This window comes from Sitophilus oryzae, unplaced genomic scaffold, assembly GCF_002938485.1.
Source record: "Sitophilus oryzae breed Bouriz unplaced genomic scaffold, Soryzae_2.0 scaffold_111_pilon_pilon, whole genome shotgun sequence".
In the NCBI taxonomy this organism is placed as follows: domain Eukaryota; kingdom Metazoa; phylum Arthropoda; class Insecta; order Coleoptera; family Curculionidae; genus Sitophilus; species Sitophilus oryzae.
In genome coordinates, this window is record NW_022145749.1 from 2358552 (window position 1) to 2375681 (window position 17130).

The following is a 17130-nucleotide window of genomic DNA, read 5'->3' on the forward strand; positions in this document are numbered from 1 at the left end:
CATATATAAAATTTATTAATAACATTTTAACAATTAACTTTAACATCCAGTGATTGACTATGTAATACTAAAAGTTTATCTAATTTATTATATTTAACAATAATTTATAATTATTATATTGTTATACATATACCGGTGTTTTTCCAAAGTGGCTTACCCCTATAATTTTTTTCTTTTTTCAGATAAAAATACGATATTTGGTATTTTAGTATGTGACATAAATAGGGATTGATTGACATATTCAATATTTTTCGGTCACTTCCTGTTTTACCGGAAATGACTACAAATTTTGATTTTTAAATGGCACCCTCAGTATTTTTTAACTTTGTATGATCTAGACTGCCATGGTTCTGTTAAAACCATTAATTTTTAATCAAAGAGCTTTACAAAAATGGATTTGATCATGTACTGTTTTTCGTGTCTTTCCTGACCGGTTAAAATATGCTTAAATCGTATTTTTAATCATAACTCAATTTGTTCAAATGGAAGGAGGCATATGATTTGGAAAATTCATTTTTTACCACATACTTGGTATTTCCAGTCAAATTGTTGTTATATATATATTTATTGTCTTGGACTCTAGAATGAAATAATTTAAAATAGGTACTATTTTTAACCAAAAATATTAAAAGTTCACATACAATATGTCATCCTCTTCAGAATGTAATTTTCTATTAAATAAAGTAAAAAAATACAGAGAGTATCACTTTAAATCAAAAGTTATAGTCATTTCGGGTGAAAGAGGCAGTGAACGAAACTAATTGAATAAGTCAGTCAATCTTTATTTATGTCGTACACTAAGATACCAAATCTCGTTTTTTTTATCTGAAAAAATAAAAAAGTTATATGGGTGAACCACTTTTGAAGATCATCCGGTATAATCATATTTACTAAAAATGGTTCTAACATATATAAAAAATGATTATTGATTAATTACTAAAATTATTAAAATTTATGGTTAAATATATCACAGCACCACAATTTATAGAAATATGTTGTTTGTTGTTTATTATCTAGTATATCATCAATAGGAAATTACAAAATTAATTAAAATATTTATAATTCAATACTCCTTTGATTTGTTTATTTTGATATTGTATCTATAACTTATATTATAGTGACACAGCATTGCTGAGTATTTTATAAACTACTGGTAATTTTGAAAAACGTGTCACAATAAATATTAAAGTTTTTAAAATGCAATGAGCTTGTCTTTTTAAAGAAAATAATAGGAGAAAATAATTAAATAAGAATGAAATAATGCTAATTAGGGCTTGTACTAAATTTTTAACACAATTCTCTCACTATAATTTTTCTAATAAAATCATAACTATTGGTTCCAAAGTATATTCGGTTATCTAGCCTAATTCTAATAAAGGTAAAAATATGTTTAAAATACTTAGTTGAAAAACAACTATAACTAAACATATATGAGAAAATATACCGAACTTTGAACGAATATGATAAAAATACTCAGTTAGCAATTTTATTTAGAAACATATTACAATTGTAATATGTTTTTCAATGCGTTACTTTATACATACTTAGATGGATATTTTACTAAATAGAAATCTAAAGACTAGGCGAATCCAGTTCCACTACGTTTTGTTATTATATTTTGAAAATTTTTGATACACGTTTGATAGGGTTAACTAAACGCCCAACAACAAGGAAATTAGATCAAGGAAAGAGCTTCTGTAATTCTTTGCTTATCATATCATAAAAAAGTGTATTTGGTTAGCGTATTTCATAATATAATACAAAATAAATTGACACAAAGTGTACCTGGCTAGTAAACCAAGAAACATTCAAGGCACTTTTATAGGTAGGTATATAAAGAATACTACTATGGCACTTCAAGAATAAGGCGTACGTATTAGACAAAGATTAAAACTTTGTAATTATATCTATATACGGTACTTATTATCTATGTTTATTGTAATAATTGTAATATTTAAAGAATAGTGAAAAAACTAGGAAATATGCACTTATGACCCTGTAACGTTTGTTGCATAAATTCAAGTTGTTTTTTAAATTGCTTGAAATTTCAGTAAGACGTAAAGTAATTGTTGACGGTAATATTGAGATCCAGGTTTAAAAAACCGAGTTGACGTCAAAAATTCGCGTCCCAGTCTGAAAACTCGTCAGGAGGAATGTCGTTATCTTTTGGGAAACAATCGAAGTTGCTGGTATCGCAAGGACCTCTTACGGGCTGTTGAATTGGTGATGGTAGCGTTCTGCCAACCAAGCCATCCCAATCAAAACCTTGAAACCACCTGTAACAGAAGAAGTTGATAAAGTAAATTGTCTAAAAATATGTCAACTGAAAACAACTTCTAACTAATAAATACACTATCAAAATTGTTTAGTTTTAGTTAGGTAAGTCCTAGTTATCCGGTTAACTTAATAAATTCATCCTTTTCAGTAGCCCCGAAAAGGATGATGATGATGACAGTATCAATACGCTATGGAAGCTTATGAAAAGAAAGACCTCTGAATTATTTTTACTGTATTTACTAGCTCATCTAAACACACCGGAAAAGTCTAGGGATATTACAATTTTATCCAGCCATCGTCAGTAATTTTATTATTTGCATTTCTGATACAATAAAATTAAAATAGACAAATAGTTTACAGGACGTATTGGAAATAAAAATGCGAGTTTTACCGAATTTTTCAAATTTACCTTGATTTTTATTGAACTCAAAAAATACACACATTTTTTTTTGTGTGAATTAACTCTTAAACTGTGAATTAAAAAACTCTTAAACTGTGAATTAAAAAAAAAGATAAAACCATTTTTACTTAATAAAGGGTATGGCCTCCTCTACTGTTCATTACAGCCCTACAACGTCTTTCCATACTCCTGATCAGGTTGTCGATCTCTTCTTGAAGTACAGCCTGCCACGCTGCATTCACGGCCCGAACCAGATCCCTACGAGTTTCACGAGGCATACCCATTCTCAAAATTCTTCTTTGGACCGCGTCCCATACGTGCTCGATGGGGTTGAGGTCAGTAGATTGTGCCGGCCAGGGTAAGATGTTTAATTGATGAGGATTGATAAACTCACTTACCACTCTGGCTGTATTGTCATGCATGAGAATGAAGTTTCCCAAAATCCCAAAATCATTGGCATATGGTAACACGACTGGCTCAAGAATTAAATCACGATATGTGATTCCTGTTAGAAACCTTTCAAGAAAAACGAGATCGGTTTTTCGGCCTAACTGGACTCCTCCCAAGACCATAACTGCGTTCCACCTTGATAAGGGTGCACTTCCAGAACATGATCCAACCGAATAATATTTCCCGGTTCTCTTCATACCCTAAGCTTTCTCGAATCCGGATGAATTCCAAAGCATGACTCATCCGTGAAGAGAACATTGGCCCATTGTTCATTCGACCACTGAACATGATCTTGAGCCTACAAATATCGTATATCTCGATTTCCTCTCGTTAAGGGTTGAGCTCTCCAGGGGCGTCTGCTTCTTAAGTTGACCTCTCTTAATCTATTGCGAACAGTGTCAGGACTAACGGTTACATTATGTGTTTCCTGGAGAATTAAACTAAGCTCTGGTGCTGTAAGAGTCTGTCGGCGTCGATCATTTAATTTTAAAAAATGATCTTGCTGCGGGGTAGTACTGCGATGTCGCCCTGTGTGCCTTTCAGCAACATCACCACTTTCACGGTAGCGTGCACTTAATCGCGATATTACACTTTGCGTTGTATTTAATGCTCTAGCTACGTCGATTTGGCGCATTCCAGCTTCGAGCATACCCATGGCCCTTATTTCGTCTCTGTTAAGATGTCTACGCTCCATAATGTCGTTGAATACTAAATATATTTATTTGATTGAATTGTGGCCAGTTATCATAAAAACATAGCCAGTACAGGTTAAATTCGAACAATTGATGCTAGGTGCTTTTTATACATTTGACAAAAAATGCACAAACACTTCTGCAAATATCCCAAATTTAGAAATAACTAGTGTGACTACTTCGTTTCAATCGAAGTAGAAAGAATCGGCCTACAAATATGTGGTTGCTTATTCAAAACATTTATTTTTAACTTTAATAAAATTATATCCCTAGATTTTTCCGGTGTGTGTATTTAAATAATACATCACTTTGGCTATAAATATTTTCAACCAAAAATCACGCGTGATATTCCACAAAATTCTTTTATATTTCTTATTGTCAGTGTCACTTCAAAAAATCTTCGTATAAACTTCCGTACTACCAGATCAGACAGCAACAAATTTAATAAAAAAGCATCGCTCTTATTGCAAAAAAAACTTTCATCCCCTTTATAACTACAAATTTCATATAAAATTATTCCCTTGTAATAATACATTTCATAAAAAATCATCCATTTTACTCTCTAAAAGGGAAAATTTCCCAAAATCGCTTTGTTTTTCCAACTAATACAATTCAAAGAGGAACATTTATGCAAATTTGTATGATTTTTAAACAAGCGGTTACGATGTTTTATATGTACTCTTTCGTTGTTTTACTTTATAGTTTTTCAATTCTATTCACTCCCCTAATTTAAGAATTTACAAAAGAATAGCTATTTATGTAACAAGTTGCGAAATGAATGTGTTTTAAGAACGGGACGCAAAATGCGTCGAGTGCTTAAAACACTCTTTTCGCAACGAATTTCATACAAGATTTTTTGTGAAAGCGGGTAATTTGAGATTTTCATGCTATTATGATTATTTATTTTTTAAAATGTTCTGGTAATCGGTTTCTAAGGCATTGTTTATGCGTTGTTTAATGACAAAGTTCTGTCAGGTTCGAACGTCGCCGTATTTCTTACAAAGCTTTGTGAAAAAATGAGTAATAATGACGAGGCTTTGGATATTCAACAAGCTGCTGAAACTGCGCTATCCACGTTAGTGCCTAGGAAGTCGAAAAACTTATAAGAGACCACCTACAACAACTTTAAAACCTGGGTCATGTTGAGAATTTCACAGAAAAGATATTGCTAGCCTATTTCCTGAAGTTATCCACTACCTTAAAGCCGTCAACTCCGTGGAGTAAATATTCGATGCTCCGCACCATGATTTACCTGAACAGAAACGTATAGATATTAGCAAATTCACAAACCTTATTGCATTTTTAAAAAGAAAAGCTTCCGGATATCAGGCAAAGAAATCAAAAGTATTTACAAAACTGGAAATAGAACGAAGCTTCTTTATGAAAGAAGACGATGACAAAGAATTCCTGTTAGCTATAATTTTGTCTTAATCGTTGGAGTATTTGCATATAGACGGGAAGAAATCACGTTTTTGACCGTAGATGCCAATAAGGATTGTCAGACCAATAGATGGTATCAATTTCTTACATGTATTTCGTAAGTACGCAAAACCTCGACCACTCATTGTGACACATCAGTGATTTTTCTTGACGTATCGAATAAATCAATGCTGTACTCTGCCAGTTGGAATCAATACAATTGGAGGTATGCCAAAAAAGATAGTGGAATTTCTTGGACTTTCCAACGCCATTGAATACACTCTTAATGCTAATGTCATTTCAAATAAATATCAAAAACTGTCAGTTTCGAAACGCTTTCACAAAAACATTTATTCAGTACCGAAAGGGGATGAATACTTAATCTTAATAATGTAATAAAAATAAATTTTAATGAATAGTTTTAATAATAAATGTATAGCTTGACAACAAAATATTTTCGTAAAATTCAGACATAACATTAGAATAGGACTGAATATAGTTATAGAATATTTTTGTATACTTATAATATTCTATCATCTTATGAATATTACTAGCCATAACTTACTTATGCTTTCTTATGTCCATTATTCCACCTCTCTGATAACCAAGTCTCTCTGATGGCAAATCCCTGCACAATTTCTTTATTAGACTTTGGGCGGATCTGCCTACATTATCGAAATCAACCATGTCAATACCCTTTAATATCAAATTATACGTTTTCATGGGATCTGACGCCGTAAATGGAGGACTACAAATAAATAATACCTATTATAGGAATCTACGAAATCACATGCTAATAGACGTATTTTAGAGATGTTGATGGTTTTATGAAAAAAAAAGAAACATTAGAATACTTTAAGTATTTTAATAATTTATTTTAAACCTATACTTACTTGCCGGTCAATAATTCGTGCATTAAGATTCCTAACGCCCAATAATCTACTGCTCTGTCATGTCCTTTATTTAAAATTGTTTCCGGTGCAACATACACTGGGGTTCCACAGAACGTCCACGTCTTACTGCTGTAACCTAATCTTTTTGAAAATCCGAAGTCCACTAGTTTAACGTACCCTGAAAGAATATTTTACTGTTAATATATACCTATCCAATATACCGTGTGATGTATCAAAAAACGGGACATAGGAAATCCCATGTAAATTCTGAAAAGGCCAGGTGTAAGGCAAAAATTGTGATACTCTTTGATAATAAAAACAAAAAAAATCGAAAATTTGCAGTCTAAAAATTAAGCCGCTGAAAAGTTATTTATTTGTGTTTAAATTATTCAGTGTTTACTGTATTTTATAATAAAGCATTTAAATATTATTAATTAAAATTTATTAACAATTTACCTTGGATATCAACGAGGAGATTTTCCGGTTTTAAATCTCTATAAATAATGCCTCTAGAGTGTAAATAGTCGAACGCCTCTATGACACATGCCGTAACAAATCTACAAGTGTGGTCATCAAAGCATCCTCTATCTCTTAGTATTGTCCAAACTTCACCGCCCAGGCATGCTTCCAGCAGCATGTATACGTATTTGGAATCTTTGTAAGTTCGGTATAATCTAATGAAAAAAATATATATTAATTTTAATATAACAAATATATTTTTATAGAACCAGATCAATATAAATAATTATAGAAATATTTAAGAATATAATTTTAATATCTAGTATATTTAATACCTAATAAAGGGTTAGGTTAGGTTAGTTATCAAGTGTAAACTAATCTAATTCCTAAAACTAGGTACTGAGCTTTTATACTACATTCGCGCAAGAAGTTGGGTGCAGTCAAGCCTGAGGTTGTCCACTGAGTTATCAGCAGTTGCCATATCGTAGATATTTCCGCAGTAGCATTGCAAAAAATGTTATTATTGTTGACTATAAAACGGCTTCTTCAAATTTACGCCTTTTCGAGTGAGGTGCGCCTTGTGGATATCCCAAGCTTCCAACTACTTTATATTGTGCTATTTTGACCACACATGGTCTGCAATACCTGGCTTCTTTATGTCACCTCTTTGTACATGTTTTTTTTGTGCTCGCCAAGTTCTACATTTAGAGGACGTTTAGTCTCTCCATAATATACGACTCACCGCATTCACAAAGGACCTGGTAAATTCACTCTTTCTCTTGTTTCGATGATTCCGACCTTGTTTTTGTTAGAACGCTTCTTAGAGTCGGTACAGATTTGAAGACAGACTTAATGATATTCTTTTTGGCTATTCCAGAAAAAGTGCACAAAAAACGAGTTAAATTGATTTTGTATCTGGGGCGTATAATGTAAAACAAAATATCAGATATTGCATCAGTTGATAGAAGGAAACATCGAAAGCCGGAGGGGTATCAGAAAAATGAAAATATCTTAGTTGAGAAATATGAGACAGTGGACAGGGCTCACGGTGTACAGTCGTAAATATATATTGCCAGGAATAGAGAAACCTTGGGAAATTTTATAGTAAAAATCCATTAGTGGATATGCATTAGAAGAAGAAGAACAACAAAGATTAAAAAAAAACAATTTATAGGAATTAGTCTAAAAACTTTAAAATTTTTTAGCAAAAAAAACTATCGGAGAACAAAGACAATATTTATGGTTACTTTTGTTCACGGGATATTTACTTAAATTAAATTCCACCTTTTAGAATCCTCATCTGCATTGCCAAAGCCAAAAACTAACATTTAGATCGACAATTAGATTGATAGAAAAATGAGTTATTATTCTTTTCCTTAATCTTTTCAAATTGAAAATTTATTATATTGGTACGTACACTTTCTTTTACTTAAATTTCTGAATAATTTAAATGACTAGCCAGGTATTAAAAGCAGCTGTTTGTTGTTTCGAATTCAAACGTTCGAAACAATTTGAAAAATCGAAACACCTTCGGTTCCTGATTCGTGATGCTTGCATTTCGGACGTACGTAAATATACAGAAAGATACCTACTCTATAATCGTGAGGATAATAGTCTTAGAAAGATACAAAATTATTACCTGCATATAAATGGACTTTTGCAACTTAACATTATGTCCCTTTCACTGTAGATGTGTTCTTGTTGCTGAGTTTCAACAATATGTTGCTTCTTTAAACATTTCAATGCAAATGTGAGAGTTGGATCCTTTGTATATTGTACTAATTCAACTCTACCAAAACCTCCCACACCTAATGTGCCAATGATGTCAAGATCGTCAAGTTCAATGTAATCATACTCTAAAATGGAACAGCAACATCAATAAACTGTCTAAATAATTTTATGAATTTGGAGTTGGCGTATCATTTGTTAAATATTTTCTGGTTAATACCAAATCATAACTACTTATAAAACGAAACCATAAAATTACCTTGTTGTTCAGGAACTACAGGCCTGTTCATCCGTTCTTCATCCCTGTAATCTTTTTCTTGAATTTCACTCAAGCTACCTAAAAGCTGATTGAAGGAATCTCTATCGAGGGTAAGACATTCGACTCCTGGATGTAGAGCAATTACTGACGCAGTTCTGTAGTCTTCCTTAAGCAGTGCTTGTTCTCCAAAATAATCGCCTCTACCAAGCGTGCGTATTTCTTCTTCTTCTAGATGTCCTAAATAAATTTATTTATATTATTAAACTACAGAGTTTACCCAAATCCTGACCTGATTAAAAAGTAATAGATGCTGTATTATATCGTGTTATTATTTTGTTAAGATCCTTATTTTTGTTTAAAAAAAAGTTTCGAAAAAAGTTCGTCTTCCAAAAAAGTTTAATATCAGGTACATTATAAGAAATTTTCACTTATAATATCACAAGAGCTTAAATTATTTTCGGAAATTTTTTTGAGGGCACGAATATTTTGAAAATTATCCCGAGTCGAAGACGAGGGATAATTTTCCTAAAATATTCGTGCCCGAAAGAAAATTTCCAGGAATAATTTAAGCTTGCGTGGTATTCGGTAAGAAAATTTCACACCTAAATTTGAAAAAAAAATATTAATCCAACATGACATTTTAAAATAATTTCAATTTGTTAAGTTGGCCAAGGTATTGATGTTTTTGACATATATGTGTTTTGTCATTTTTGTTTGCGATTCTGTCATTAAGCTATTACTAGTTTTAAAACGTCTGTACGTAGAGTAAGAAGTGTATAGCGAAATGTCGCGATTTGGAAAAGTAAACCAACAAGTCATTAAAGAAGAAATTGAAAATATAAAACCAGATAACACCCGAAAATCAAAATCAAGTGTATGGAAACAGTTTGTTGAATTTTGTGATGAAAAGTCGTATAATATTCATGAGTGTATGAGTGTAGTACAGCTGGCTACTATACTGGAGGACTACGCATTTAATATGAAAAAGAAAAATTTTGAAGATTATAAGGAAAGTGTGGTCAAAGTGATGTGGAACTCTACTGCTAAGCAGTTGCAAGAAATTTATTACGAAAAATATAAAATAAAATTTAATCCGTTTTCTGATGTGGAATTTGTGACCGCCAGAGCTGCACGCGATGCTAAGCGCAAAATACTACAGAGAGATTCAGCAAAAAGAAAAGTGAGTGCTTCAGCCTTAACCAGTGACGAATACAAAAAAATTATTGAAATGTGGGATGAAAATACTCCAGATGGGTTGCAGCGTAAATTTTTTCACATAGTTTCACATGAGCTGGCATGGAGAGGAGGGGAAGGACATTCTGCTTGTATCCAATACTTCAAAGAAGAAACTGATAATTTCGGAAACCCAAAAGGTCGGATAGAATATAATCCAATTTTCTCTAAAACCACACAAGGTGGTTCTAAAAAACTGTCGGATAGTAAATGGTTGATTAGAAATTTCGAAAATCCACAAATGTGTCCGGTTCGCTTGTTTAGAAAGTTGATGGAAAAAAGGGGAAATCTTATTCAAACCGACAGACTATTCTTAACACCAAACCCATACTGGAATCAACCCAATTCGAAAGGATGGTACAAGAATAGCCCAGTTGGTAAGAACATTGTATCTTCATGGTTTAAATCAGCAGCTTCAGATATAGGAATTGACACTAAAAAAGTTAAAATAACCAATCATTCTGCAAGAGCAACAGCTGTTTCGAATTTGGCCAAGAAAGGAGTTGGTGAACAACAGCTCATTAAAATTACTGGACATAGTAATAGTCAGTCGATCAAACCTTACTTACAGTTGGACGCTGAACATCATCAACAGATGATTGAATCCATGAGGAGCATTTCATCAAGTACTAGCCAGTTCAATCATGATCAGAGCACAATGCAAAATAAAACAGAAAATACCCAGATTCAAACCACCAATTCAAGCCAGCCTACAAACATTTACAATAATTGTGTTTTTAATATTAATAAAACCTATAATTACTAAATGTGTTTCGTTATTATTTTGCTATATTAGTCGATATCATTAAAGATTTGGCATTGAAGATAATTCAACATGAAATAAATTCTAAAAAAATCATATAGATATATCCATCATATTTCGTTAAATAGAAAAATACCAGCTTTAGTTAAATAAAGGCGGCAGAACTATATTTTTTAGAACATGGCAATTTCGAAGAAATTCATATGTAGGTATATCTAACATATTTCCTTAAATAAAAAATTTTACCAGCCTTAGTTACATCAAATGCTAAAACTCAAATGGGTAATATTTCAATATATAGACATATACATTGTAGTTCATTCACATTATGATTGTAGATCTTATGTTTACCTTTTCAACTGTCAAAAAATTTCCACTAAAGTTTCGTGGCGCCTCGAAAAAATTTCCGGAAATTTTTTCAGTTGCCATGGTAACTAGTCAACATTAAAGCATGTTATTGGTTGAAAAGTAGAGGTGTGAAATTTTCAGTATAATGTGGTATAATCTTTTATCCAGTATTCTGGTAATGATGGATTTCCAGTTTAAAAATATATTCATACATATACAAGGTGATTCTTATCTATTTTTATAACAAGATTTTTTAACAAGATATTTTTGATTTGTTTGATTTTTTATATATTTTTAGTTTTGTTGTACCTTTGCTTATTTTTATTGTTAAGCAGCGTTAAAAACGATCAACTCAGTATCAATCAATTCAAAATAATGCATACAGAAGCTGAACAAATTAGGCAAAGAAAACAAAGTCCTCCTACTCTGGATGCTAGCTTACCAAGGGAGAGAAGGTAATGAGAAAACATGATCTAGCTAGAAAAGGAACAAACACTCCACTAACTGGACCAAAACCGTTCTGCTTTCCAAGCGAAAACCAACTAAAAGATTCAAGAACTTCGGATTGTCACGGTTTTTTTTTTAACAGGACACTGTCTCCTCAATGAACAGCTCAGTAGATCAAAGCTTAGAAAAAACGGCGAATACAGATTCTGTAGGGAAAATGGGGAAACACCAGAACATCAGAAACACCCAAACACCAGAACACCAGAATCATCATCAGTGCGCGGAGACGACAACCATTCGTGTCATAAACTTTGGCACGACTGATATTGAAGATGGAGAACTGCCCTCTGTAAAACCGTCTCAGACACTGGCTTTTGTCAAAGCCCTGGAACTGTATGACGAGTTATAACTCAAGAAAGGGGAACAAAATAGATCTCTAAGGTTGCAGTGATTATTCTACATTCTACTTTTGTTGTGTTTTTTATCTTTTATATTATAACAATACCATGTTTATAAATGCACAAATAGTACGAACGGTGTTTCTGGAATGGCAATTTTATGAGAAACCTACAGAACAAATACTAAATTCCATATAAAATTACTATTGTAAAAATGCGATCAATACTAATACAAATTTTGACAATACCGCATAGAAAAAATGTATCAACCCAACTTTTTTTCTTTTTAATACATTTGATTTTTCATTGATCTGTCTGCGTCACTGTCTTACATGTTAAAATTCAGACCACGCTTCTACCATGAGACGATTGATATAATTATTGGTATAATTTTAATCCATAGATACTAAGTTATTTTTGAAATTATGGCTGTTTAATAAATCAATTATTGTTATCTGAACTGGACATACTAAGTTAAAATTATTTCCTAACAGAAAATACATAAAAAAATCTATTACTTACTTTTCTCAGTATGACGCTAATTATACTAATACTTATTAATATTCTATTATACTAAGATAAACTATAATATTTGAGTAAATATAATAAAAAATCATATTTAAAGCTTCTACTAATATAGGAAAATAAGAAGAAAATATTATTATAATTTAAATAGTACAAATACAAAATTGTACGTTTATTTGTTTATATCGAAACTAAAGTATTCACTACACCATTAAAATGTTTAGTATTTATTAAACATTTTTAATGCCAATCCTTTGGTTTCAACATGTCATCATAAACTCATATCTTACCTGGAGGTCTCTGTGTGACTTTAACACATCCACTGCTGATGATAAAGAAGGTATCTCCGCTGGCACCTTGTCTGATAATATAAGCTCCAGCAGGATAAAATTCCTAAAATTGAAATATGAAATGTTTAACAATTAATAACAATTAGAAAAATTATATTTAATGAAATTAATTTTTTATCAATTTTTTGTATCCGTCGTTTACTTAATAAGTTAAATACGTCATACACAACAAATTGTTCTACTGAAATCTAATTATCAATTTGAAAAAAAAAAAATAATCAAGCTCATTGACATATAGCTCTATGCACGTAAAAGACAATGAAAAGATAAAAAACTATATTAATTATTTTCAAATATTTTATTTAAAAATGTATCATAAATATTTCTTTAGCCAGTTTCAAATATATCACTCGGTATAGTCATTATGTAAGCTGTCCGTAAATAAAACCGTGAGTCATAGCATTTCAAATTTCCTAAATTATTTTTAGTGACAACAATCGTTGATAAAGCGTCAATTAGTCTAACAAGAATCTCTTAATATATTGTTTAAATTTTAGAAAATTGACAAATATTGAAATTTGTATTTCTAAACAATATTTGTTCAGATTTTTGTACTTAGAGATCTAAGTAATCGTTTTTAAACGTACCACTTCCAAGACGTCAGCTATCTTCGTGAGTACATCGTTTGACAAGTTTTCCAATAGAGGCACCGATTTCAAAAAGTTTATATTGTCCTGAAGTCTCTGCAATCCTGTTCTTTTCATTATTTGTTGGAAAACTTTTCTGTCCAGCATCCATACTTTCGAATCCGTCAAAGCTGAAATAAAACATTTTTTTAATAAATTCTGACCTAAATGTAACTGTTTATTTAAAGAATGTTTATAATTAAACAGAGAAGTCAATACCTCTCAAAATAAAATTGAACCATTGCTTTCCTGCCAGCAGCCACAACTGGTACGGCTGGTTCTTGTGATGTTTGTTGATTTTTCTGGATTTCTTGTGAGCCGCACAGCTGAGCAGGTCAAACATGGTGAAAGGTTTAGTTGAATAATCTCGGTAACATTTGGCAACACGCCGTAGAGTACTAAAGCGCGATTGTTTGATATTGTTTCCCAAGAGCGCCTGATTGAAGAGTTTGCGGATCCAATGTTTGTTTATAATTTTAGCGATACGGCTATGGCGAATAATCGCCTACTTATCAAACGTTAAATATGTTGAACGTTTTTCGAGGCCGGTATGCTTAATAATTCAAAAATTTCTCTTGAACCTGACGTTTTACAATAAAAAACCGATTAACAGGTCTCAATTGGAATTTGTAGGACTATGTTTTTTATTCTTTACGTAAAATAATAATTAAATAAATACTACTTATGGTTTTTGTGTTATAAATACAGGTAAAATCAAGACCAGTTTAAATTTTGATTTTTCCAGTAATGTTTATGGCTTAAGGGCCATAAAATATTAGTAATTTATTGCACTAGACATCAATAAATATAAAGACTCAAAAAAAAGAGTAATGTTTATATTTATCGATTTATAAATAAATAACCGATAAATAATTCTTTAAAGGTTTGAAAATTTGCCCCACAATAAATAACTTACACAAATTGACTCTACAGTACTTATTTATAGTGAATTCTAGTGTAATTCAATCCATGACTTGAAAAACCGGGTAAGACGCGATTCTCACTGTAACGTACTGTCACCGTCACGTCGCGTCGTCGAGCTTGACATAAGGCTAGGCGCAAATTGAGTCGCGTGTGACATGACCTGACATGACGATGCGACCGACATGAAGAGGCGCGGCACTAGCGCTTCTTGGTGGTCCGCAATGATGATGTCCGTCGGATGATGCCGAAGTGGAAATTTTACTGTATTCATAATAATCAAAATTAAGGCACGCGAACGCGAGGCACGCGGGTCGCGTTGGCGCTGTCCCATTTATTTCTGTTATTTACAAAAACTCGCGTCGTGCCTGGTCATGTCACACGCGATACACGCGACTCAATTTGCGCTTAGCCTAAAACATGAAGTAAATGGGAGATGGACGTTGCCACGACGCGCGACGCGACAGCGACGTTACGGTGTGTTGTAAGCGTGAATATGTTATTATATGTATGAGTGGTGCTCGATGTTACGGTGGCGGTACGTTGTACGTTATAGTGAGAATCGCGCCTAACGAATTTCAAATACAACTATAGAGAACTAGGATTATATAATGTGGCGAAAAAAATGGTGTTAGAGTTAGCTTAGAAACGAAGATTACTGTCATTTTTGGCGAGCCTTAAATAAGTGCAAACATTTTTAGGGGTAGTATATTTTGATTACAGAAACACGATTATGACGTTTTATTCGCGAAAAAAAAACATTGAAAATTTGGAATATTTTGAATTTTTTTTTGGATTTTTTTTAGTTTTCAGTTAAAAAACATAATTTCTTGATAATATGGCAACATAGGTAGTAGATTAAATTTACAAGAAAGAAACCCCAGAGAAGATTCAGTGGTTCTGAAAATTTAAGCAAAAAAATTTTTTTTTTGGAATTTTTCAAAGTAACTCGGTTATTTTCGACTTACATGAAAACGGCGATGTAAAATATGTTTCTGTTATGGAGAGCTACCAGCCCTGAAAATATTTGCACTTATTTAAGACTCATCCTGTAGAACAATAATAATTTTTATTTTTAGTAGGAAGGTTAATGGTATGACCTCACAAAAGTCATGTCATAAAATCATTGTAATTTATGACACTGGAAAGGTTTAATAAATCTTAGGAAGTAAAAAATGTTAGATTAAATCTTTGTAGACATAGACAAAAAATGTAATTAAACATTCAATAAATAAAATTTAGTTTTCAACAAACATACAAACCGTATTTATGATACATGAAATTATTTAATATAATATAATAAATTCAGCTAATTACAGATAGCAAAATTAAAAACTAATTCACCACAATAGACACAACACTCTTAAACTCTGGACGGGCGTTTCGCTAACCACGTTGAATGGATCTTGAATGGATGCTATCTTTTTAACAATATTTTGTTAACGAAAAAACTTAATTTAATAAAATGGTAATAACTTTCTTAGCGATAATTTAGAATTAGTAATTTTTAATAATTTTAACTATAAAAGAAAACTGCCGACATACTTTTGTTTATCTATTTCGAACGATAAATGAAATTATGAAAGGTCATACAAGCAAGGAAAAAGTGGCGCTATTTAAAAAATTATTATCTTTTTTTATATTCCTATCAAAGTTATACAGTGTTGCCAACACTATATATTTTACTAGATTATTTTAATAAATGATTATGTGAATATCTGAACATAAAATAATGGTAATAAAATTCTAAAATCCTGTATTTGAAATTTGTGCAAATCACTTTATAATATTATGTACCCAAAAATATATCTTTGATTATTATATTGGTAATTTGATATTTTAAATTGTCGTACAATAAAAAACAAACCACCAATCACGGCGCGTCTCGACTTATTTCAGGAAACTAATTTTTATAACACGGGCTTATATTTGAGTTTACTTCTGAAAGTATTTCCAGAAATGTTTTGCGAAATGTTTCACGAAATATTTCCAGAACTACTTTGTAAAACATTTCGGGGATAGTGCCGAGGCTGTTTAAATTTTATAGTCTAAGTAGGTTTTTTTCTCTGTATTGCAGCCTTGAAAAAGACGAGAATATTTCCGGCCGAGAAAAATGTCCCGCTAAAAGAAAACTGTCCCGTTAAAACAAAAAACGGCGAATGCAGGTTTTATTGGGAAAATGCGGAAACACCTAGTGATGGGCATTACGATTCTTTTTAGTAAATCGAATCACAATTTAATTTCTCATATTGAATCGACTCCTACGATTCGTTCATGCACAAGCACAATTTTCGTTTCATAAAAACAAGAATCGTAACTGGCACTACCGGCGATAATTTGGTCGGAAAATTACTTAAGGGACCAGAAAAAGAAATATAGAGTTCTTTCATTTGTTTTTCAACAGTTTATGACACTAGCGTAATTGGACTGATTATTTTAACAGTAATATTAAATTATCAATCCTTGATATTGTAGCAGATTTATTGAGTTTCATATTGAGCAGAGGCCAATAACATTTATTTGGACTTGCATAAAAACACGATTTCGAGTTTTAGTCCGACATTTAATGGTTTATAGTCGGTAATATCATTATTTTAACAAAAATATTAACGTGAAAATTAAATACATTACAGATACTCCCGTACTAAGCACAGTATTAATAAGTTTTTTTCTTGTAAATAACTTTCTTATCGTTTGCATTTTATACCCATGATATTTGTTTAGGGATTTTGTTCAAGTCTAAATATTGCTGCCTGACTCTTTTACGTCGCGGCGTAGAAACGAACGATCACATTGTGATCCAATTCAATTCTTACGATTCTTTTTTACGGCTCATAGTTCAAATCTTATGGATCCGTGCCTGCCACGATTCAATTGAACGAACCGTATTGTAAGCAATGAATCAATTCTCACGACACTTTGAACCAACGATCGCATTGTGA

The 17130-nt window shown here is 31.8% G+C and overlaps 1 protein-coding gene across 2 annotated transcripts in view; it reads right to left on the bottom strand.

Moving 5' to 3' along the window:
* Window positions 1–17130, bottom strand: part of LOC115883833 (cGMP-dependent protein kinase, isozyme 1-like) — a 61261-nt gene continuing 44131 nt past the window's right edge. For both annotated transcript variants that reach the window (XM_030902241.1, XM_030902248.1), the window contains exons 5-12: window positions 13229–13398; window positions 12582–12684; window positions 8578–8814; window positions 8230–8446; window positions 6588–6805; window positions 6132–6309; window positions 5804–5986; window positions 1–2276 (exon numbers count right to left, since the gene is read on the bottom strand). In XM_030902241.1, the coding sequence (XP_030758101.1) occupies window positions 2114–2276; window positions 5804–5986; window positions 6132–6309; window positions 6588–6805; window positions 8230–8446; window positions 8578–8814; window positions 12582–12684; window positions 13229–13398 (1469 nt within the window). In that variant the 3' untranslated portion in view covers window positions 1–2113. The remainder of the gene's footprint in view (window positions 2277–5803; window positions 5987–6131; window positions 6310–6587; window positions 6806–8229; window positions 8447–8577; window positions 8815–12581; window positions 12685–13228; window positions 13399–17130) is intronic.